Source organism: Egretta garzetta, unplaced genomic scaffold (genome assembly GCF_000687185.1).
Source record: "Egretta garzetta isolate BGI_Z169 unplaced genomic scaffold, ASM68718v1 scaffold25, whole genome shotgun sequence".
Lineage (NCBI taxonomy): Eukaryota > Metazoa > Chordata > Aves > Pelecaniformes > Ardeidae > Egretta > Egretta garzetta.
In genome coordinates, this window is record NW_009259800.1 from 2,643,363 (window position 1) to 2,668,248 (window position 24,886).

The following is a 24,886-nucleotide window of genomic DNA, read 5'->3' on the forward strand; positions in this document are numbered from 1 at the left end:
GCGTAGCTGCTGTCCCGGGGCGGCGGTTCGTTCCCTACCTTCTAGGGGAGCTGCTGGCTCAGAGTGCCACGCAGCAAACCCGGCTTTTGCCAACCGTGCCCTGGGGGTCCTTTCCCAGTTTATACGTCAGTTATCTAGGCAAGAGATTAAGGTGTATCGCTGGCCTCAGTGTGTTGTGATGTTTCTCTCCGAGACTGAGGATCAGAAAGTTATTGTAGGGGAGGCTTTTGTTAGAGAATAGAAACAAAGCCCCAGGGACGGTTTTGCAAGTCCGGCGTTTTGATCTAGCACAAAACTTTGTTCAATTATTGGATGATTTCTGTATGTTGGAGAAGATAGAGGCTTCTGCTGGTATTGTAAAGCTAGATCTCAAAAGCCAGGGCAGAAGACAGGCTCAGCCCCTAGCCTGGCCCATCAGGCTCTGGGACTGATCAGCATTTGTAAAATCCCCCATAAAGCAGGCAGAGCCACCCCGCTCCTTGGCATCCCGGGAGGTGGAGGGTGCAGGGGCACGGAGGCCGTTTATTCTCTCCGTCCCGCAGCTCCGGCGCTGGGCCGCCGAGGGAGCCACCGAAGCACACAGAAGCGGCAGATGTGCCTGCCGTCCGAATGACTCCCACGGGTGCTTAATAAAACCACGGGAATCGAATTTTCTTCTCTTTTTATTAGTTACAAATGATTTTTTCTCTCCTTTAAAGGATTCCCACCACCTGTTCCAGTCAGCCAGCGAGGTTTGCTTTAAAAGCCCGTCTTGCTCTTGAAAAGGGAGAGGGGAGGGCTGGGGTATTGCAGGAACCTTGAGCCGCTGAGACTTTGCCTTTGGAGATTCACAAGGGAAGAGCAGGAGCAGGGGCTGCTGTAGGGAGGTATTAAATGAGGCCCTTTTGTTTCTCTCCTTGTAGAGCATAAAAATGCCCAAGGCATGAATACTCTGTTCAGATTACTCTTGAACATTTAAATGTCTGTTCTGGTAATTTATAAAATGAAGGGGTGGGAAATGCCTTATGCAAGGAAGAAAAGGGAGACCTTTACTGGCATCCAGCTCTGGTAATGGGGGAGTTGTTCTACGCTGCTGTGGGAAGAGGGGGAGAAGGTGGATTTATCTTGTGGATGCAGCAAAGCTTTAGTCCCTGGAGGTGCGGTGTGGCATCAGAGAGGCCGACTGCTCCCTCCGTGCCTTTTTCCTCCTTTCACGACGGGGAATTGCTTCCTTCCTGCCACTCTCGGTTGTGTTCAATCTTAGAAGAGGGTAGGATTTTTCAGAAACAAGCAGCACCTAGCGTAAGGGAAATCTGGCTTTGGTTTTAATGAATTAATCGGAAGAAACGGACTCATTCAGGGCAGCTACCCCGAGCCTCCAGCAGCCCTGGGGAGCACAGAGTCTGTGGGAACAGCCCAAACGAAGGGCTGGGGAGAAGTCTCTTAAAAACACAGGACCACCTACTGTCTGCAAGGGGTTATTCCATAACTTAAAAACACAGGAACACCTACTGTCTGCAAGGGGTTATTCCATAACTTTCCTTGCTTCTCGTGTCTATATATGAAATAATGGGTGCTCTGTTCCTCCTGGCCTAATTTCTGTATGTGGAGTGATCATAAGGTGATGGTGCAGTCGTTTCCATTAGCCATGAGCGTAGCCTGTAACAAAACCACCGTTGCTTGCGTTTTTCTTGTGACAGTTACCCCGCTGTGAGGTCCACAACCCCACATGGACCAGTGGTCCTGTTACCTGTCTTCTGGAAACAAGCACATGCCTCCATGTAAGGTGAAGAGATGCTGTTGCAATTTGGTTAGATAACCAAGAAAGCCAAAATGGATATGGCTGGGAAAGTAAGAAGGCAGGGCAGAGGGATGAGGATGCTGTGCAGCGTCACGTGCATCGCAGCCCAGCCGGACAGGTTTGTTCTCTTCTGCAAAGTGGTGTCCCGCTCCTGCGTTGCTCTGGCGTAAGGGCCCTTGGTCCTCCAGCTTTACCTGTGGTCCTTGTTACAGTTGCATCTGAGAGCTGAACAGGGCTTACCATTCCCCTTCTCGTTACAGCGGAAAATTAGTGGAAAGGCAAAAAGCTACATTTAGGATTAGTATCCTTACTTCAAGCCAAGGGAGGAGGAAGCTAAAATGGAGACGTGTTAGAAACTGATGCCCCTTCCATTTGTTCTGTAATCGTGGTTACGTATCTGCGTAGGTTCCCCACTACTGATAGTGCAAAGTAAATTTAGGTCGATGCACTGTTAGCGTGAGGAGTCAGGAGGATGGTGTGGATTTTATTACTTTCAGATATTTGGGCTAGAGGCTCTCATGCTGTCAGAGCTGAATCAAGCTCTCAGCCAGTTTGCACGCAACATATGTGATAGATTTTGCAAATGAATATGTTAATGTGGGAGGAGGCGGTTCCCTGAAGCTAACCGCTGGCAGTTTGGCGTGTTGTCCTCAAAACCAAAACCATATTGTGTCCTCAAAAACAAAACCAGTGGCACCAGAACTTGGATTCTGCCTGTTGAGAGATGAGGCATTTCATTTGTAATCATTGGATTGATTAACCATTCTGGGTCCATTAGCACAAAGGCATTTCTTAAAAGAAGGAATCCCCTCCCTGCAAGGATCTCGTATGTAATCTCCGGGTAGTTTAATATGAGCAAAGGTGCCTCAAACCATTGCTGAAAGGCTGAGTTGAGGACCTCATCGTCGCTACCACTTCTTCATGAGCCTCTTGGGTGCAGACACTATAAATTGCTTCTAACTGTGTGTGAGATTTGCTATCAGTCGCAACTACTTAGTATTTATGAGCCTTGCCTCATGCAGAGGGCAACACCCCTCCAGTCTCTGATCTGGAGGTGATGGGGAGCAGGTGATTTTGGGGAGAGCTACGAAGGCTCGACTCTGATTTCACAGCGAACTGCTTGCAGGGAAATACAGATATAATGAGCGAAAGATGTCGTCTGCTCTGCAATGGGGAGTGGAAAGTCTCAAGAATTCTCTTGGACCCCACTTTCCTCTCCTAATTTGCAAGAATCTGGGATTACAGGAATTTGCCAAACCCGAGTCACTGCTTAGTGCTGGGCTTCTGCTTGTTTGTGTTTCTGCTGTTTGGAAAAACTGACATGGGGAGGACTTGAAGGAAAAACTTAGAGTGAATTCAATAGGGTTGTTGGTACACATGGCAAACATGTGAAAACAAGAATATGAATTATGCAGCAATTACTGTCTTGGAAAAGTGTCTGCAGGCTAAGCCCGGATACTTGTCTCCTCCTTTCACCCAATACTGAAATAAAAATGTGCAGCAGTTTTGTGTGAAACAATTCCTGTGATTATCCTTACAGATGTCTGAGCCTGTACTTGTTCGCTGCCTCAGACGGAGGTTGGTACTGTGGCAGTGCCTGCCCAGTCCCAGCTCAGAGGGTAACGTGGGGACCGCGAGAGTCGTGGCTCTGCCTGGGAAGTGGGAGAGGACAGAGCTGTGTGCTGCCAGGGCCCCCCGCAAGCCCCTCTCACCAAGGAAGCCAAATACAAGTTAGTAGGGCAGCGACTGCTCTGCTGAATGACTCCCCCTCAGTACAGTCCTCACGCATGTCAGAACGACAAGTGTCTTCCACGGCCTTGACAACCTGCAGCCGAAGGAACCGCATCCATCCAGCAGCCTTGTAGAAATTGGTGTGCTTATGCCCAACAGTCATTGCGGGGCCACTGCAGTGGATGTAAAGGGCCTCTATGGAGTCAGGAGGAGGAGGAATGTAGAGCGAGCATTTGGGTTTACAAGTCTTGAGTTATCATTTCAGGGTTTTTTGCACATTCAAGCTGGTATCGCAGCAGTCCACGCAGCCTTGCACCATCCAGCACCTTCCAGCCCTGTAAGATTTCTTTCCACAGCCATAAACCCTCCGGCAAGAAGAGGTTCAAGAGTACCTTTTCATTAACAGGGTGTGATTCCATTGCAGTGTACAACACAATGTTCCTCTGTTAGATCTTCTTAGGTGCCAGATCTTACATTATTCTCAAGTGTATCCAGCACCACAGTATTTCCAAAATTTCTACTGCCCGTTGACGAATTCACACTTCATCAAAGGAGAAAGCTGGAACGAGCTTCGCAGCTGCATTTCACACACTCTGAGATCATCCTGAAGGAGTTTGTCTTCTGCAGAGCAGTGAAATGTTCTTTTCTTTCCCTTACTGCATACCAAGCCACTCTTGGTTTGAAGGAAAAGCCAATTGTCCCTCACATTTTGCTTCTTGAGCATGCTGCGAAGCTGTCCTTCACATGCTGTTGCATTCTCAAAGTTTGTCTCCTGTTGAGCCAGGCGAGAGAGAAAAGATTTTTCTGAAGATTTTGATGCAACATCTTCCAATATGGGGAGTGGAAACACAAGCGCAATTTGTCAAGGATTGAGAAGTTAGAAACTGAAGACAAGCTCCTCTATTGCAAACCTTTCATTAACAGCAGCTAATCCATGTGATTCAACACCCCATGTGCAGCCCAGTCCAGTTTTCTTGATCTTTATAGTGGGTGTGTTTAAAGGGAGCGTGGACTTTTTCAGTCTTAAAAAGCAAAAGGCCATCTGTGGCTTCCTAATGCTGTTTACAAACCTTTTTTGCCTGTGCTGTGCTTGTCAGTCGCTGTATGTATTCATTGCTTACTCTGTGAATTAAAACGTTGAGGCAGCTCCTGACATGCTTCTTCCAGCGCATCCTTTTGGAGTGAATATTTGGTTGCCATAGGGACCAAATCCAAAGGGCACACACCATTCAAGTAAATGTTCCCTGATTAACAACTTGCAGCTTGTCCCTTAAATATATTAATTATCCATGATGCAACTTGAAATGTTGTCGAGTGTATTCAGTCTGTTAATTTCAATATCTCAATTTTTCTTAAGATGCCATTCCAGCAACTCTCGGGCTGGATTTTGAGTGCAAATAGGAGTGAGGTGGGAAACCTTACTGCTCCTGAGCTTGCAGGAAAATTCTTCCAGTTTTTTCTTCATCTTAGAATCCTAGAATGTTTTGGGTTGGAAGGGACCCCTAGAGGTCACCCAGCCCAACCCCCCTGCAGGAGCAGGGACACCACTAACCAGATCAGGTTGCTGACAGCCCCATCCAACCTGGTCTTGAATGTTCCCAGGGATGGGGCCTCCACCCCCTCCCTGGGCAACCCATTCCAGTGTTCTACCACCCTCATTGTAAAGAATTTCTTCCTTATATCCAGTCTAAACCTACCCTGCTTCAGTTTAAAACCATCACCCCTTGTCCTGTCACAGCTGTCCCTACTAAAAAGATTTTCCCCATCTTCCCTATAGGCCCCCCCTAAAGGCCGCAATCAGGTCTCCCCACAGCCTTCTCTTGACCCTAGATTCTCAACAAAGTTAATGGAGAGAGGTGCTACTGCAAAAAAAATGGAGAAATGGAGGCAATTTGGTAACAGCTAAACATGTTGGTTTGGGGTAGTGATGTGCTGCTACTAAATCTGAGTGAGGTCTGCCGGGAAGGTGCCTCCTTGTGCCTGGGAATGGGGAGGGAGGGCAGTGGGATGCTACTGGGTATGGGGAGCTGCTGGTTGGAAAGCGCTGGCCCCACCAGACAAGAGCTGAATCTGAAGTGTTGTTTTCCCAACTTACAAGCATATTAGCACTAATGTGACAGCAGTTACTGAACTGTGAGGGCTGGCCTTAACAAATAAATAAGAGAGGATTTTGCTAATTTGTGCATGGTCGGTCACTCCCTTCAGTTCCTTTTTTAGCAGAGACAAAGTCACCTTGCAGCAGAACTTTCCATTCTCACAACTCCAGCCATAACACCAGGTGTGGAAGTTAGTCAAGGTACTGAGATGGTTTCTAAACAGTTCTGTTTGTTTGGCACCCTTTTATATCTTTCAGTTCTTACTTTCCAGGGCCAGAAAAGCAGTTTTGGCACTTCAACTGCTGATTGCACAGAGGCACAGTGGGTCTTTCTCTGCAGTCTTCTGACACCTAGCAAAGACCGCTGCAGACTTAAATCCATTAGATTACTGCTAGCTTGGTTATCCCTGAAAATTTAAATAGCAGAGTTTAGCACAGAGCCTTCTAAGCAAAATATGATGTGCTGAAGCAGTGGGTGTGGTAGGCACAAATCATGTGGGGAATGGGCAGGTTTTGTGGCTCCTTAGCTTTAGCACAACTCTACAGGTGAGCTTCCTTCTGTGGTACCTTCAGTCCTCTACACCAGAGCCACAAGTTCACTCTGCAGCCATCTTTCCTGCACATCCCTCTTACCTGGTCCTGTAGAAGATGTTCACTGGCTTCGTGGGCTACCTGGCCGGCTTGATGCTACTGTTATTTCCATGAAACAGGGTCTGCCTCCAGCAGAACCTGCAGTAGCCTTCATCTGAAGCACTCTTCACTCTTGGTGGTGTTAGCTGAAGTTTGATGGCCTTTATGCTTGGAACTGAGGAGGCCAGGTCCGTCGCGGCTCATTTCAAGCAAATGTGGATCCCCTTGCTGTTCTACATTGAAGCTCAGTGGTTTTGAATGGTGTCAATTGGGAGCCTAACAGAATGTGTGCAGCTTGGCCTTTGAGTTTTGAGGAAAGGGGATCCCAAACACTGTTACAAGCAATTCTTTGCTCTAAGTAATGCTCACTCAGTGATTTAAGTGGAGAGGTGCAATTCTTTGTATCCTTAACTATAGACTCAGGAAGGGGTGAAAACGAAAGAGGAGTAACCTCTTATATAGGTTATATCTCTCCCTTTAAAATTTTGGGTTATATAGGGCTCTCCTTTGCCCTGAAAAGCCAGTTGGAATCCATATGTACCTCTCCGGGGACTGAATTTGGATGCGTGTGTGTTAAAGGGTCTGTTGTGTGCCTCTGTGTTTCCAGTAAAAATACTTGGAAGGCCAACCAGGAGCACAGAATTTGATGCATGTGGTCATCTAGAGACCACTGATGTTCTCTTTGAGGAGACAGGTGTAGGATGTTGACTTTTGAGCTGATGTAGTTCAAATGAGTAGTACATACCACATTCCAGAGAAGAGATCACAACACAATTTGATCTTTTCAACTCCAGTTACAACTTCTGACCGTTAGGGAGGAAGAAAACTGTTGTCTGGGCTCTTTCTGCCTCTGCTGCAGCAGGGAATAGATAAACCCTCTCCCTCCCTCCCTTTTGTAAAAGCTCTTTGTGTGTCTGGTGGTGGAAAGCCACGGTGAGATCCCAGCAGTAGCGCTGCCCCTCTGCCTGCTTGTTTTCTTGCGTTGCCTGATTCTCTGCCAGGGCAGGTTTGGGTTAGACATTAGGAAAAATTTCTTCACAGAAAGGGTTGTCAAGCACTGGAATGGGCCGGTGTGGTCGAGTCCCCATCCCTGGAGGTATTTAAAAGATGGGTAGATGAGGTGCTTAGGGACATGGTTTAGTGGTGGGATGGCAGTGTTAGGTTAACGGTTGGACTCGATGATCTTAAAGGTGTTTTCCAATGTAAACGATTCTATGATTCTGTAATTTTCCTTGCGTGCAAGTCTTGGCCAAAGCTGTTTCAGCATCCCTAGCAGTGAGCTGGTGAGGGGAAGAAGCCAGGAACATGACCACCCCTCATAGACAGGAGCCAGTGCCGGCAGCCTGAAGGGTAGGTATGAACTCATCTTGATTAGCTTCCATGGCGTGGGTCCATCACCACTTAATTGGCTGCCAATAGCTTCCCTAATGAAGGATGATGGATGGCACTCAGGGGCCTGCTCGAAGAGGGCTGGCCCATCAGAGGCAAGGATGCATGCAGAAATACGGCTCTCACCTGGAAAGGATATGAGCGGTACGGCGGCACTCAGAGACCCTGAGCACCGACAGTTCCTCTTCTCCTTGCATCAGGACAAGCATCGGTTATCTTCCAAGGCAGAGATGGGAATATCTGTGACCCTGCGTGCGTTTGGCTAGTTAGGGCAATCATCATCTCCTGTTCCCAGCAGAGATGATCTGGTGTTTGAGAATGTTCTTTCTTGCCTTTTTCTGGGTTTGGTTAGTGAGTGTGCTTTCTCAGCCAGCCATTGACTTAACTTCTCCAGGCTGGAAGGTCTGAAAGGTCATTCGCGCTCCTCCGGAACAGCCTCACTTTCTGATTTTACTTTAAATGATTCTTTGGGAGTTTGGAGTTCTCTGATGTCATTGAAAAAAAAATAAATCAAAACCTTCATAAGACTGTGCAGATGAAACAAAATTGTTGTCTTAGCCCACACAGGGTATTATGCAGCCTGGCAGATCCCTTCCTTGTAGCAATAAGAAAAGGATTTGGCATTTAACCTCTTGAAATTAAACCAGAGTGTGAACTTCAATAGTTCAATCTTATCAGGGCTTTGCTAGAATAACAAATTGTGAAAAAATGTAATCATGTCTCCGATGTGACCTTGGCAGATCTGCCTCTGTGATGTGAGAGAGATTAGGGAACTCTAAGCAGATGTCTGTTTATTTTGAAAATAATAGTTATAAAATCTTTTTTCCCCCAGTTTGTTTGCACTACCTGTGGAAGATAGGGCAGAGAACTGTGGTCTGCGTGGAGCTCTCTGTAACAAGCTGCTCTGTTATGCTGAGCGGTAATTGCTTTTGGAGGTTTAAGTTATTGATCTATTGGTGGGGGTTCAATTTCAGCGTAAAGACCTGTGTTCATGATTTAATTGGAGTGATTAATAACTCACTCACAGGCTAGATGGGAATCGATATGGATTTCAAACAGCAAAAGTAGTACATTTTCTCCTGTAATGTAGTAGTTGATGGTTTATTATTTGCCCTTGTCTGACTAATTAAAATCATAAGATTCCTTGGCATATATAGCAGGTTTGTCTGTTTAAAAGCTTACATCTGGAGTTGACTATTTGTGCTTGCTTGCTTTCATATGTTGGGGGGGGGATTGTCACTCTAATAGCTTATTTACCTTGTTGCCTCCCTGCCACTCCGATTAGGCGTACAATATGCCAGCATGCATAACAAAACCAGAACAAAACAAGACAAAACCACCTTCAGTAAGTAACTACAAGAAGCTTTAGTAATGTTTTGTGGCCAGGGCAATAGGGTGGCTCCTACCTCCCTGGTTTTTAGGCATCCAGCGTCTGCTTAGGAGCAGCACTGAAGAGATTGAACCTTGCAGCGTTTGATCCACCATTATAGCCCTAGATTAAAAGCCTGTACGAAACTTTCAATCTCGTTACAACGCCAGCATCCACAGTAGGTGCTTTAGCTGCAAATCCAGTTTCAGCTTTGCATTGAAATGTTGCCAGAAGCAGCATTGGTAGGAAAAATGCAGTGTGACTTACTTTGGGGGGATTTGAATGGTGATCCTTCTTCTTTATGCTCTGGCCCCAATCCTTGTGTTTGGCACCCATTTTCATTCAGCTCCTGCAGCTTTGGAGTGTCGTCATGCATGCTTACAGCTAACGTGCCTGGATAGAGCATGGAAAGCTCCCAAATCTCTAGGAATAAAACATCCCATTAAAGAATCACAAAGCAGCAAATCGGCGTCAAGTCCATAGGTCTTAATGCTTTTGCTCTCAGTTTCTGGGGGAGGGGGTGAAATCTTTCTGTGCTGCAAGCTTTCGCAACAAAGGCTCTTATCTACGATGCCGGCTAAGGAAAACATTTGGCATAGTGGTTTTGAATCTTCTTTTTGATTTGCAGATTCCAATAAGCTTTCTAGTGGAAGTGCAGATTCCTATATGGCAAATTAATCCTAATGACAATAGACCTTTTCTTTCTGATTAACATTCACAGACATCTTGATACATACATGAGCCGCAAACAGAAAACACTGATCTGGATGGAAGTGTTTTGATTTTAAAGAGTGTTCCTTTAGGAATTCTCTCCTAGCGGTCCTGAAAATACCAGAGTAAATGTGAATTTGCCACGCATGAGTTTTCAATTGGGTGAGGAACTGTAACTATACTGAGAGTGTAAGGGCCGGGCTGGAGCGGTGGCTGCAGAGCCCTGGCGGTGGTCAGCGCATCCGTCAGCATCGCTGGGGGGGTGGTGACCGATCCACAGACGGAGCCGGCTCTGGGGAGTGCCCATGGGATGGGTCCAGGCGGGTGTAAGAGGAGAGAGGAGCTCAGGTGAAAATCATGGAGCATGTCAACCCTTCGCTCTCGGGAGTCATTGGCTTTGTGTTTAAAATGTGAGATGCTTTCCTTGTGTGCATTCTTTCCTTCCATTATGAAAATGACTTGAAGATATTTTACTTCTAAACTTGGGTGCTTCAGAAAGGGGGGGGGAAAGATATACCCTTGGAAGTTAATTCTGAGGACCAAGCTGACAGCTTTTTTGCCACTGTTGCTTTCGTCTAGGTTGAAAAGCTGAAGGCTTGTTACGGCCCCAGCATACAGCAATCTAGCAGGTTAAATGACTTGGGCAACACGGTTTATTAGAACTGGCAAGTGCTCGCTCCAGTTCTCTTCCTGATAGTCAGGGCTGTCAGGGAGAGTAATTGATAGTGGCAGCTGTTGGGAGGGTGTTTCGGATCGCGGCGAGACGATTTGACTTGACAGACAGCTCCGTACAAATGAACTGCGTGAGAGGGGCCGAATCCAGACGGGGTTGCGGAAGGAGCTCCCCACTGAACGCGGTGGCGCTGGGTCTCGGGGACGGGCTGGGGGAGCAGCGCCGTGAACAAAGACCCGCTCGGCTGCGCTCGGCAGCACAGGTTCAAAGCCAGGCACGAGGGTTCGTGCTTACACTCGGCTTACTTTGTGAGAAACCACTGCAATTATTTGTGGAAACCCACCAGAGGCCTATGATGGTCTGAAGAGTCCGTGTCACAGAAGAACGTTTTTTGACATGACCTAACATGTGCAGTACGCCGCTGTCATGATGGAAATTTGGCCTTCGCTTCACAATAATATTAAAAATGGTTCAAGTTACACACTATGGAGCCTTCCAGACAGTGGTTTTATGTGCAAGTCCCAAGTCTTTATTCCTTATCTCAAGCTGATTTGCATTAAAATGGGTGGAGGAACTTGGCGCCCATATATTGGATAGCTTCTCTGTGGTACCTCTCTGCTTGCCTTACCTTTGCACACCAGGCTAACGTCTAATGTCTTAAATGGTGCTCCCCTCCTAAAACACAATGCAAAAGCCATCCATATAAAAGCAAAAGCCAGCTGAGGATAAAGAGTTAGCACTGAAATATTCATTTTCACTTGTAAGCGCTCTGCCAGCATCAGTGCTATCATTGCCAATGCAAAATGCTTTATTCTCTCTTGTGCTTATATATGTTGCATATCCACGATGCATTATGCAGCACTCTAAAAGCTCGATTTAAAAAAAAAAAAGTTTGCTGAGGTTCATTGAATACTCTCCTTTAGTTATTTATTTGTTTTGACCTACTGCTGTAAAATCATGCTCTTCTGTGCTCACTCCTCATGCCGATGGTTCAAAGAACTCATCTCTGGGACTCATCAACCAACTCTGAAATACTCAGCTTCTTGCCACATATGTCCCTGCAATTCCTGTGGTGATGCTTTTGCAGTGTTTCTTGCTGGAATTATAATACGGAGCCGGGTTCATCATAGCCAGCCTGGCTTACGTCTGTTTTCAAGGATGTGTACGGGGTGGATAGATAGGCTGCAGATGGTGGTGGTTGTGTTTCTTGGGAAATTGCCATTGGTAAAGATGTCATTGATGGATGTAGGAGAGGAATTTCTTTCTCACATCACCCCATCACCCTTGCTGTTTGAGTACAAGGGAGACTGCAGAAAGACGTCTGAATGACTCCACTTTTCTTTTTTTCAGGAGACAAAGGAAAGGCATGCAAGCAAGATTAGATTATTTCCAATCACATTGTACGTGTGTTGACAGTCCCCTTTCAGCAGCAACCAGCAGCTTGCAAAGAGCAAGAGGCAGGGCTGGAACTGCTGTTGCCCTAAGTACTGTTTGTATAACACAGTAACTGCTTATTGGAGTTCTCAAAGCAGCCTTTACATGTTTAATCCCTTGCACTTGAGCTACTCTTAATCAGCTTGAAAGCAAATTCCTGTAACAGGAAGGTTTAATTTGTGTCTGGGACTTTCTGTATTGTATTTAGCCTGCAATGCTGTGTAGTTACACACGGGCAAACATGTTGCCCTGTGCAGCCACGGGGATGGGCAGTGCGTGTTTATTCCAATCACAGATTTTGAATTCACTGAGGTTCCATACTGGATCCATGCTGATGGTCCTTCAGGTTTAGGTAACCCCTTCTGAAAGACGCTTTCTGCAGCAAATTCAGTTCTAGTTGACTTTGGGGTTTCCCTTAAACTTCAACTGTTGTTTCTACAGATTTCCAGCAGCGGTAGCTTAAGCTCTCTACGCTTTTAAAACTTGTTAGGAGTTTTCATCTTTACCAGGTTAAATTGGAATGGGATGTAGCCCAAGACACAGCGAGGTTGAAATTTTGCAACACTTGAAATGACAAATCAGTTGATCAAGGAGGCAAGAATTACTAATCCCAAATTGTTGGTATTTTTCTTGTTAGAGCAGTTTCAGCCCTTTCTTTCCTGTCTCTCACACTCAGTCATCATTCATCCCCGTGAGATCAAGACATGTTTCACTCTCTGTTCATTTAAGAAAACCTCTCAATGGAAGAAGTCCAAAGTGTTTGGTTAGAAAATAAACAAAGTTGGCATACTGAAAAGGGGTAGCGCTCTGCATGGTGGAGAATGGCAGATGTGATCCAGCCTTCCCATAGCATGGGTGAAACATGAATCATTGCAAATGTCAGATTTCCTGTGAAGGGACGAGCTGAACTGACATGCGTTCAGGTTTAATTAAGGTTGAATTATTGGAGCTGACTGTCAAGTCTTAGGCAAATTGGCTCAGCCTGTTGTCATTAAGCATGAAAATTACTCTAGGACTTGGTAAAAATAAACACATTTTTGCCTCTAGAACATTGCGGTGTGGTCTGGTGGGTCTGTGCTGTTGTTGGGGCAGTTGCGCTCAGCTCCGTGGGCCCATCTGCTCAGAAGGACTAGATTAGGAACCAAAGTACAGAAATTTCTGAAAGGATCTCGATGAAACCTGATCCAGCTTGCACAAAAGGGAATATTCAGTTTCTTTCCTTGGGATATTTCCATATGTGACCAGCAGTCAGCCTGATCAATCAGAAGGAACTTGGGCATATGAGAGTGTAATTCCCTTAGGAGAGACATTCGAGCAGCCTACAGGGAAACTGCAGAGTTTGAGATCCTGACCAGAATGAGCAACATCTCTCGTTAAAATCATTAAAATTAACTTTCTGAGGGATTTCAGAGAAGGTAGAGCAGAGACTTTCATGTAAATGGAGAGGAAAGTCTTGAACTGGAGATTTTTGTGATACGTATCACGATAAAGATCACGTTAAGTACCTAAGAAACCAGGTAATTATAGCTTTCAAAATTCATCATTTCTTTGGTAGCACAGGGAAAATGGCCTCAAAATTGCCAGGTTTCTGGAGTCCTCTGGAGAATGGTTAGCTAGTGACTGGGTACTGGAAACAGGCACTGAACAGGTACAAAATAGGTGTTGTTAGGAGGGTGTGAGAGGAAAGAAAGAAACCAGGACGTGTATGTTCTTCAGGGTCAGAGTGCGAGTACGTCCTGGGACGGCACTGACGGAGTTAGCTGAAGTCTTTGCTTGGAAGTGCCTTTTGTGTCTTCTAGGGTAATGAGGCATATGGATGAAATGTATTTTCATTTGGGCATCTACTTTCCATTTTGTCAATCAATTTTACCAGAGACTTAACTGAAACACCTAGATGTGAGAAAAGTTTCCTTTTCAGAAGGTTTGACTTTCAAACATCAGGCAGGTCCCAGCGCCTGGCATCGCTGCCTTCCTGTCATTTCCCTCCATGGGTTGTCCTGCCTTTGTTCACATGTGGTTCCCTTCCCTTCACCCGTTGCAGTTCACCCTCAAGTCAGCCCCATGAAGCAGCTTCTCTCTCTTGATCGCGTGTTCATTCCCCCTGATGAAGGGGAAACAGCAAAGTCACCAAAACACCAGGATTCACCTGCTGTCCTTCCCGTGTGGTGGCTGGGAAGGCTTGGGGATTTTCCTGTCTCTCACATGCTTCTCCATGCTCTCCCATGAAGTCACACCACATCTTTCCCTTCTCAGTGCTTTGGCTTTTGTTCAACGTGGCTACAAAAGGAGAGAGGATGCTCACGCTCATGCTTGTAGCTTTTCCAGAGGGAGGGAAGGCATATGGGTATTTTCCTTGTTGCTGAGAATGAAACACAGAAACATTTCGGTACTGCAACCTGAGAGATGCAAGTTGGCAGCAGAAATTAGTCGTGTACCCCTAGTACTAACTAATACAACCAGGCTGGCTGGTCAATTCAGTCAGCAAGGGAGCATGAGCTTTTGCTTTGAGAAATTGCAAATGAGAACTAATGCTGAAACCACAGGGAATCAATAGTTGTACATAAAACTGGTCAAACAGCTGCTTTTAATGCGCGACTTTATTGATTTGTTTTGGATCTAATTGACTTTTTACTCAACCAACTTTTGTGGTGCCAGTGTGTTTTGAATATACACCATTAGTCTACATTGCCTATAATTACACAATATGAAGTTTAACTCTGTAGGAGGAGGCCTGTTGGATGCAAAGAGCTAATAGGCTCTCAGGAAACCTGTGGTCAGGAATGAAACCCAATTGCTTTTAATGGGTAGCTCCTGAAAAACAGTGGGATCTACAGCTGTGAATACACTTCCTCCAAAATGCACAGTGTGGGGACCCCTGGCTTGACTAGTCAATCACAATTTTTCAATGGTTAGTAATAAAATCTGAGGAAAATTTACATAGGTGGCATGATAGAAAATAATGGTGCACAAGAGCCGTGAGAATTTGATTTTAGAATGAAAATCTTCACTCTCAATAACATTGGAACCAAGTCTAGTTGCATCTCAAAACTGCAGTACCTGGGATGCATGAGCTCGCATTTGAAAATGAAATTCACTGAAACAAGCGTTAGCGTTACATTTGTTGTAGGGAATAATTTAGGACCTCCAGACATTGTGTCAAACCTATGAAGATGTATAGGGTGCAGGGTTGATGATACTTGCTGCCAGCCAAAGCACTGGTGTTTGGAAGGGCTTCTGTTCCTGTTATTTGTGGGTTTGAGTCCACAGGTCCTCAGACATCTTCAACTGATAAATATAGTTCATCTGTTTCCATTCGTTCTCTTTTCATATTCGGAATTTATATATATGTAGTGATTGATCGATTGATCGATTGATGAAGGAAATGGTGCAACGGTGAGAGTGCAAGCAGAGCCCGAAGCGGTGTGGGAAACTGCCTTTCATCTCAAGGAAGGAGATGCCATCACCACGTGGGCAATGTCTGTACAGAAAGTGAGCTGGGGTGCTGCGGGCTCTGATCCATCGCTGTCCTCCTCTCATCTAATGCCGGCGTTGTGGTGCTCAAGTCGTCGAAGCAGCAGCAGCAGCGAGGACTCTGGCCTCGCATAGGCTGTGTTCGCAAACGCCTGGTTAGAGTGTCTGCACGGCCAGAATTAGCTCGCGGTGTGTGTTGTGTGTTATTTCCACACCTCCTACATCAGGAACTGGCTCAGTCCTTTGATGAGACAGGAAAATTTCAAAGGTGGAATTTGTTCGTGAGGGTGTTGAGAGCATGTTAATGAGTGTAGGTAGCATCTCTTGCGTGTCTGCAAGCCAGCTGAATGCAAACAGCCCCCAAGACATTCTGGTGGATGATAAAAGCACGTATCCTAAAAGTCAGTTAGAAGTGCTGTGTGTGCACAGTGGGGTGTGTGCATGTGAAACACATGGATAGCTCTAGTTCTTCTAACCCATGAACAGCTTGTCTTGGAATTGTGGGTATATGTGCACTCAGGGATACACAGATTATGTCGAAAAGGAGTTACAGTGGGAGCTGAATCACATTCACGTTGGTCCTGTCGGTTGTCTTTGACCTTTTGGATACTGCTTGATCTGAAATATCTCCTTTCTTCCCTTTTTCCTTTCCAGCCTTTTAATCCTTTGGGCTGCTTTGTTTAGCTTAATTTGGAAAAAAGGAAATGCTTGGCATCATGGAAGGAGTAACTCCATGTGGAATTCGCACTGTAGGTGCATGTTGCAAGGTCGCAGCATTCCTGATAGTTTTGACATGCCGTACATCAGGTGTGTGCAATACTTTGGGCGAGCAGGACTGCCCTCGGGTGCTCACGGCACTTCTGACTGGATTTTTCCAGCCTTCTCTGTTCTGTTCTTCCACACAAGTGTGTGGCCAGGGAACGGCAATGTCACAGCTTCGCTACAGAACTGCCCCATCCTTTGCTACACAAAGATCCCAGGTAGCCTCCTCCCTAGGTGGGGTTATCATTAATGATCAGTGCTTGGGTCACGCTGCGTTGTAGCTGGAGTTGAGCCTAAACACAGTGTAGATTACCATGAAAGAGCGTTGAAAAAATGAAATTTCTTAATGATCAGGCTTGTGTTCATGAGTTCATTATCAGCCTTAAAACTTAAATTGAGCAGGGAATACTGTAGCAGTAACTTGAGCCATGTTCACACTCCTACTGTACATAACCTTGGGACTCTGTGGAAGTCACAAAGCTGTATGTTCTTTGTAGTATGCATTCATTTAATGACAGCTAGGTCTCTTACACACACGCTAGCAAGTGCTGTAGACTGGCCAGTCAAGGACAGTGGAAGGACAGACACACAAACACACATCCATCTTGTAGAAGCAGCGCTCCCACGATGCTCCCACGAGCTGAAACATGACTTGTTTTTTCGCAGGCATATGTTCTACCAAGCAGAGAGACAAATGCAGATCTTTCAGCATGCGCTTTGTTCTTTTTCTCGTTGCTCCATAAGGTCCCACCTTGAACGACAAGCCAGAAGCGAAAGCAGCCAATGTCCCAAAGGTGTCTGGGCTAGAGCGGAGCCGGGAACTGAGCACCGACGTGCCCTTCGCCCTGCCTATCCCCAGCCCCCAGCCAGTAGCTGCCGTTGTGACTTCTACTTCCTCAGCGCCCACGTCCAGCGCCAGAGCAAGCCCACTGTTGAAGAAGGAGCCAGTGATTTCAGCACCAGCACCACCAAGGCTCACGCCTCAGCCACAGCCTCGGCCACAGTCACAACCTCAACCTCGGCCGCAGTCGCAGCCTCAGTTAATACCTGAGCTTCGGACCCAGCCTCCGAGCCATATCCCTCCACCTCTCAGTTACCAAGTGCATCACCAGGTGGCCCACAACGGACTCAATAATATCAGGTAGGGGAAAGGGATACTCCTGTCATCTTTATGCTACTGCTGGGCTAAAGCTTGTTTCAAATGGCACAGAAATTGCTGGGAGGCGAGACGAGCACTCTTACTGTCTGTGTAAGATGCTCGGTGGTTTGGATATTGGACTTTCTGTGCTGAGTCCACAGGCTGGGTTTTCCAGCAGTGGTGCATAACTGCATTTGAAACGTGGGGGTAAATGTTCCCTTTCCTGGAGCAGGGCATGTGTAACTGTGGGGTAAAGTTCCTTTAGGTCCAATTTCTAGAGCAGTTTGGCACTGTCTTGTCTGAGCTGGCTAGTTCTTGCCTTAGAAATTTCAGGTGGTTTGAGTTTGAGCAATTCCCTTGTTTCATATTCAGAAAGACTTCCATTGATGTAGGTTTGTTCATGGTTATCTCAGGTGGTTTGGTTCACCAGCATCAAAAGAGGGATATCTATATCGGAAAATGCTGTGTCCCTTAGAACAGGGCTCCCATATAGGCTGAGAAGTCTGCTTCAATCTGACATGTTCAGATCTAGCAGGAGGTTTAGCTTCACTGTTTAAATCGCCTCCATCCAGTAAGTAGGATGGGTGAAAACGGTATGGATAAAACGTTTCTAGAGAATAGAGTTTAACCAGTCAGCTGGAACCCGTATAGTCTTTTTGCTGGTACAGAAGACATGCCTTGCTTCCCAAACCAGAGGTAGGCTAGCTTAAACAAGATGAGGAAACCGATTTAAAACAGAATATTTGGCTGCGCAAGGATCAAAATATGAATACAGACAGCTGCCACTGATGTGTATTTCATAGTATTCTGCATACTTAAGCTCTGTTGTGGTTTTACCCTGTAAATGCAACCATAGCATAAATGATTAATAATATTTCAAACTATTCAAGATATCTCAGAGGTTTAGATTCCAACAAATAATTGGTATTGTGGGGATTACCCTAAATAATAACTGCAGTGATAGTGCCTTTCCCCCCCAAAAAACTTAGATCACTTGCAGTGGAGTAATAATAAAAGAAGAAGATGTAAAATACAGAATTATAACGAGAAAAATTTATCAACATGGTGTGGGTTTGCATGCTTTTGTGAATATAACTACACAGCGTGCACAGCAGATACAACTTGGTCCCAAAGTCACTCACACTGTGCAACTCTGTGCACCCAGAGCAACAGAAGAAGGAATTAGAGTAATTCCGTCGTATGATCCCAAGGACACGCATGGCCCCTGCAGGGTCATCAGAAGCTAAATAAAGGTATAAATTCCCGCTGCTTCTGTGGCCTTCATCAGTATCTCCTAGATAGCTCTGAGGATTGTAACTTGCTCAAGCACCTGAGGAAATGTCACTCCGGAGAGCACAAGCCTGTCTTGCCCTGTTGGAGAAGTTCATTAAGATTTGTTACTGTCTTCACTGCCATTAAGAAAAACAAAAACCTCAGCTTGGGCAGATCAGTGTTACACAGTTGGGTTGTTTCTGGTAGTGTATTTCTTGCACCGTTTCAGTCTTGTATTCTAACACGCTCTCTCTCTTTCTCTCTCTGTCTCTCTCCCCTCTCTTCCCCCCATCTTTTTCTCTCTGCAGCCGGAGCAGCAGTGCTAGCAGTGCAACAAGCATCAGCCTCCCGAAACACCTTCCCCTCTCTCCGCAGATTCCTCCACACCATTCCTCCGGCCCGGCTCTGCCCCTCTCCATCTCTAATCTTGCTACCTCGCACTTCTCTCTCAGATCGCAGACCCAACACCAGCACCATCCGGCCATGTTCGCCACCCCACCCACGCTGCCACCTCCACCAGCGTTACCTACCAACAGCCTCGTGATACCAGGTCACCCTGCAGGTAGGTTCCCTTCTTCTTCCAGGGCTGATCTGCCATGCATGCACTGGAGGGTGTTGAGAGATGGGCTGGCTGGTGGGCAGGTAAAATAAAGTGACGCAGACCCCTCCGCAGGCAGTGCGTGCTGGAACTGTGAGAGTGCTTGTGAAACAGGTAGGAGACCTGGACGTGCTGTACCAGATGAGAGATAGCAGATACAGCACTGTAGCTTCCTATAAGAAGTCTTTGAAACAAATTTTTCCCAAAAATAATCTGCTTTTCAGGGCACAGGTTGTCCAGTGTGGCATTCCAGTCATCAGACGTTTTTCAGATTAACAAAGGACTGTTGTACAGTTTGCCATTCTCCCCTTCTTTCTCCCCGCTCTAATGAAAGCTGCTGCTGTTAGAACTGAATTGAAAAAACTGTTTCTAATCATCCCAGAAAGTTGTTCTCACTGAACACCTATCCCCGCTCCAATCCCTCGACAAGCAGCACATCCTGCCAGCAGAGCAGGATCCTCTGCCTGCGGCAGCACAGGCTCTGTGTGCCCATGGCTCCTTGGCCTTTCTGAGGCAGAGACAGCTCAGCTGACAAGCTCTGCTGTTCAGCCCTCACTATCTTTGCATCCTTTTAAAAAGTTCCCTTTGTTCACCCTGGCCCCCATTCTATTGTCACTTCTGCCCCAAATGCCCTGTTTATAGCTTCTCCATTAGCCTACAGCTGTCCCTGGAAGAGACCCTGGCAGCTGGAGACTTCCCTGCAACTTTCACTTGCTGGGGCCTCCTTTTGATCTGGCATTTGACTCCACAACTAACTCAGCAGGGATTAAATGGGACAAGCATTTTGAAAAAAAAAACCATGCCCTGTGTTTCCTGTGAAGCCAGTTACAGGAATAAGGAGAGGGCAGATTTGCTGTGGAAAAATCTGATGGCCTTGCATCCACTTTTTTTTCTTCTGGGAACTAAATAATGTCCCATTATTTATAACTGCTTCTTCAAATGAAAGAAAAATGTGAATTGGTCCAAAGTGAGCTCTCAGAACGATGCTAGACAAAAGTGCCGTGGGTTCCTAGCCAGAAGCAGGACCACATAGGCCAAAGCTGCCGGCTTTCACAGGCCCTGGCACCATCTAGAATTTCAACCACATGGCTGGGAAGATGTTGGCAGCACTGCGGGAGACCTATTCATTGCTTCCCCTGTTTAAGGCAAAGGACTACTGTGATGGAGACTTTGAAAGTATTGCAAAAGGAAATAGCAGTGCGCTCACTAAAAGCATGATATTGCAGTCACTGAAAGCCAAGTATGTTTTCACCATTAACTTCAGGAGGTGCAAGATCAAGCGACCTATTCACATTCAGCAGCTTGCCAGGAAATGGTAACAGTCTTGCTCCTACTAAAAGGATTTTCTCCTGCAATTTAAGCGGGAGAAGCCTAAGTTAGAGGAGGGAAAGGTCTGGGCGTCTAACCCTGCAGACAGTGAAATGCCTCGTCTGCATTATATGAAATGCCTGCAAACTGGCACATCATAAAATCAATACAGAGCACTGCAGAGCCAGGAGCTTCTGTTGTCATTCACATAGAAGTTTCTTAAAAGCAAACAATATTGCTGAGCAGCCCTGAAGAGCTCAGATCCAGCCGCCGCTAGCAGCATAGTCCTTGCTGTGCCGCTGGAGTACATGTGTGCTCTCAGTAAAAGCACCGGCTTAGAAAAGCCGTCAGAGAGGTTACGGCCCTTTGAAGTCTCCTTTTTGTCATCTTTTTCTCTCCCCGCTTTGGAGGAAAATGGGCTCTTCCTTTAAATTTACTTTGGCACATTTGTCGCTCTTACCAAGAAGAGAAGCAGGGCTCAGAGCTTCTGCATTCACTGACGGTACAAATTCAGGTCTCTGAATAACAAGAATGCGCTTCTGGTGGCGTTTCTGCCCTTTGAAACCTAAAGCTTATGCAAGTAACTTAGGAGCAACCCTTGTGTGGGCTGCTGCCCTCTACTCAAGGGCACCAGGACTAGCCCTGGGGTAGGATACACAGAGGAAACAGCGGTCTTGGTGTCTTCTCTTCTGAACATGAGGGTACCTAGCACCATTAGCCGGATTGAACTTTTTCTGCCATGCCCACCTTGTTTGTGCACACAGAGCAGTGGTGGTTGGGCATTCAAAGGGCTGCTCTGTTACTCTGCTCCTAGTTGTGTAATTACATGGCCGGACCCATGGGACAAGTCATCACAGGCAGGCACAAGAACTTAGTTCTCATCCTGACATTGTCCAGAGACCCTCACGAAGTTGGGTTATTACTCAGCAGTCCCATCCTTACTGTGAAGCAGCAGCCACTCCTCCAAGTGCCACACCGTTTCTCCAAATATCTCCAGGCTTTTTCTTTTCCTAACAAAGGCCAAAGTTGTGGTACAGGGCTATGGGCTGGAGCCAGCTGCAAATATATCAGTCTGACTTCAAGTCTCTTAAAGAAATTGGATATGAGAGCACTTACAACTGCCAACTGGCTTTTATCTCTTCCTCCAGAAAAGTGGATTATCTTGATGCTAACAGAAGGATTCAGTTTCTTTAAGTCATGCCAGATTTAAATGCATAAACACACACACACACACACACACACATACAAAATCATACTCATACTCTCTAAAGAGGTTAGGTTTTGGACCTAAGTGCTTTCAGCCTAGGGTTTTCTTGTTTGCTTGCTCCAAGGAGAACCCATTATAGACTCTTTTGCTCCAGTGCCTTAGGCTTCAGTATCACAAGTATAGGTACTTTTCTGCTTTTGTATTAATTATTATAAAGTTTGTAGCGGTACACAGTGCCTGCTCTTAGCAGTACATTTATTACTGAAAAGCAAATGACTTAGGCACCCAAAATTTGCTTTCAGAAGTGACTTTCAATAGGATGTAGGCTTCTAAGTGGTAGCAGAGACCTTGAAATTTCCCATCAGAGTGCCTGTTTTTAAAGCTCTTAACCATGTCACTTCAGAAAGTGATTGATTTAGACATTTCTAATGTTACTCTAGAAAATGTAAGTAAAAGAAATGTCTGCAGAACATGAAATAAAACTTCAAAGCTCATGTATTCTTTTGCCCCTTTATATTCAGTGCTGTAGTTTAAAAGGGGTGTTACACTAAAAGAAGTGGATTCATGTAAATTCAGAAGCAAGTAGGTCAGTCAGGACTGGGCGTATGTCATCCGCAGCTGGTGACACAGGTTGCCCTCAGCTTAGAAAATATCTGCCACGTTGGGTGCTGATTCCCGTTTGAAGTTTTTAGGCAAAATCACAAATGGATTTAATTGATACCAGCAGACATTTTGGGGAAGTGGACATTTGTCCTTATTGTCTTCAGTCACATCATTTCTAAAGTGCTGGTATCTTACACCGCCCTAAACCACATTCAAACTCAGTACAAGTTGTTCTTCCAGAGGAAGATGCTGAGAAGAGGCCACATGTCATGTGGTGGAACATTTTTTTTCGGCAGTTGTTGCAACCTTCATCAGATCTAGAGCCAGTTCAGTGTTTCTCCTCTTCCCACAGATTCCTCCTCCATATTTTCTCATAGGAGAAAAGCCTGGAGGGAAGTACAAAAAATGACAATTATAGCCTGTTAGAAATTGAGGAAAGGATTGCTTAGTATTTAAGATCTCAAAAAAGACTTATTGCAAAGAAGGCCTCAGCTTGTAGCAGGAGGATGGCACAGGGATCTGTTGAGAAATGCCCATCTGAGCAGGTAGTTTCCAGCCATCGGTATCTCAACGCGTTGCAGATCTTGTCAAAATTTTACCTCTTAAGTACTTGTATGTTAAGAGTTTAACACATGCGTTAGGCCCACCATCCATTTTCAGTGTACGTGTATGCTTCTGAATTTCAAACCTCCAAAGGAAACAGGTCAGTATTTCTCATTTTAAAGCAAGCTGTTGTCCTCGAGGGTGCTTCCCAGCATCTTGCTGGTGCGGGAAGGTCCGGCCTCCGTGCCGTGAGACCAGACCTCCGAGGTCCGTTCCCGGAGACACCTCGGTGCCATGGCCATCAGGTGCCGGGGAGGAGGAGTAGCCCGTCGGAGCTGCGCGGGGGTAGCGGGGCTGCGGGCGGGGGCCCGGGGGCGGATGCTTGCTGACGCCCCCGATGATGTTTTCTGCTGTGATGACTCATGGTGTTCTCTCTTGTCTTTAGATACCAGCCTGTTGATATCATTCAACCAACCAATCATGTATTGCCAGCCTCATTCGGGGATTCTGATTGGTACTTTGTCACAGGCATCTCTCTTACCTCCACCAATGAGTCCTCACGTAGAAAACCACCACAGCATGACCTGCAGAAACAGGGAATGCCAGGTGAATATTGACTCTTTCTCCTCCGTCTTTGTGGTACTCACAGGCCCACGGGCCTCTGTGTCTTTTTTTTTTCTCTCTCTCTCTCCTCTAGATCACGAACTGCTCAGGCAAGAGCTGAACAACCGGTTTTTGGTTCAGAGTTCGGACCGGGCCGCTGCCTCACTTGGCCCGGTGCCGCTGCTGAGAGCGGAGTTTCACCAGCACCAACACACGCATCAGCACCAACACACCCACCAGCACACATTCACTCCTTTTCCATCCAGCTTGCCCCAGACGCCGCTCATGCCGCCCTCTGCACCTCCCATGGTGCGTACCCCAGCCCAAAATGTGAGGATAAGTAGAGCATCTCTGGTCAAAAAGCCTAACCCGCTCTTGTCAAACAAAACCCAGACCTCTTCATTTCAGCCAGGCATGCTGTCCCTGCCCTTCCGACCTGGAAGCCTGGAGAGACAGGCCCAGCACTCCCAAAGGGACCCCTTTTCCATTCAGAGCCTCCACTCTGAGCCCTCAGGTCCCCCACGCTGCTACCCAGGAGCAGATACTGCACCCATGAGACAAGTCCAGAGTCCCTTTAGTTTCCCTTTTTTGTGTGTCCTTGCTGTGTATTTCTATTCCCCCTTTCCCAGAGCCAGGTGCCATGACACACCAAAACACACCAACAAGGACACCACAAGATCGGTGGCCTCCAGTATCAAACGCAGTCCCCACAACTTTTCATTGCAGAGCGGCCCGTACTTGTTTACCCGGAGCTCTCACCGTAGTGCAGCATCTCATCTGATACGAGTTTTGTCCCTTGTCCTCCTAATTCCCTGATCTATATTGATTTTGGAATTTATTATTTGATTACATCAACAAGCACTAATTTGTGTGTGGCTGGTTCTTCTTGTGGGAGAGATCCTCCTGGCCATGTAATAAGCGGTAGCGTTTTGCCATTGAATTTGCTTGTGACCCAATGGGACTTCGCTGCAGCTGTTAAAAAATTGTTAGAGATCTGCTACAAATAGATTTTGTCAGTACTTTAAAACACACTTTTGGGCAATTACTTTGTGAGATTGAAAGAACAAGATTCAGCTTTTTTCCCCCTCTCAGTTTCACTCTGTGTCCAAAACGTAGAACCAACCCTCTTCTGCTAAGGCTAGCAAAAGCAGAGCTTGGGAGGAACTACCAAGAACTCAAGGAGCATCATATTTTTTACGTTTCTTTCCCACTGCTGACTGCCCAATGACATTCTTGGGTTGTAATCTGCTTAGCAGCAAGACAATTAAAAGTAATATCGTCCACTCAAAATCCAGCCCCAGGTGTTTGCTCAATGTACTCGTGTGTAAACACCTTCCTTTCTTTTCTTGGTCTGTGTAAAACAATCTTGAAACTTTTCTCAGAAACCTCCTGTGTTATTTAAGAATCCTGATATCCGATCCTGCAAACAGCTCCCTCCCCTCCCACCCGTGCCCGTTGATGTCAGCCTTCATAGTAAAAACAGCTTGCAAGGCTCTTTTGTTGTATTTCACTCACATCTGATATTCCACTAGATCAGGTCTGCTAATCCCAACAACAGAGAAGAGTGTT

The 24,886-nt window shown here is 46.2% G+C and overlaps 1 protein-coding gene across 1 annotated transcript in view; it reads left to right on the forward strand.

Moving 5' to 3' along the window:
* The window catches only part of FBRSL1 (fibrosin like 1), a 403,985-nt gene that overhangs the window by 359,646 nt on the left and 19,453 nt on the right, over nt 1-24,886 (forward strand). The window contains exons 7-9 of the mRNA XM_035895374.1: nt 16,790-17,186; nt 18,764-19,017; nt 23,412-23,647. Coding sequence (XP_035751267.1) covers nt 16,790-17,186; nt 18,764-19,017; nt 23,412-23,647 — 887 coding nt within the window. The remainder of the gene's footprint in view (nt 1-16,789; nt 17,187-18,763; nt 19,018-23,411; nt 23,648-24,886) is intronic.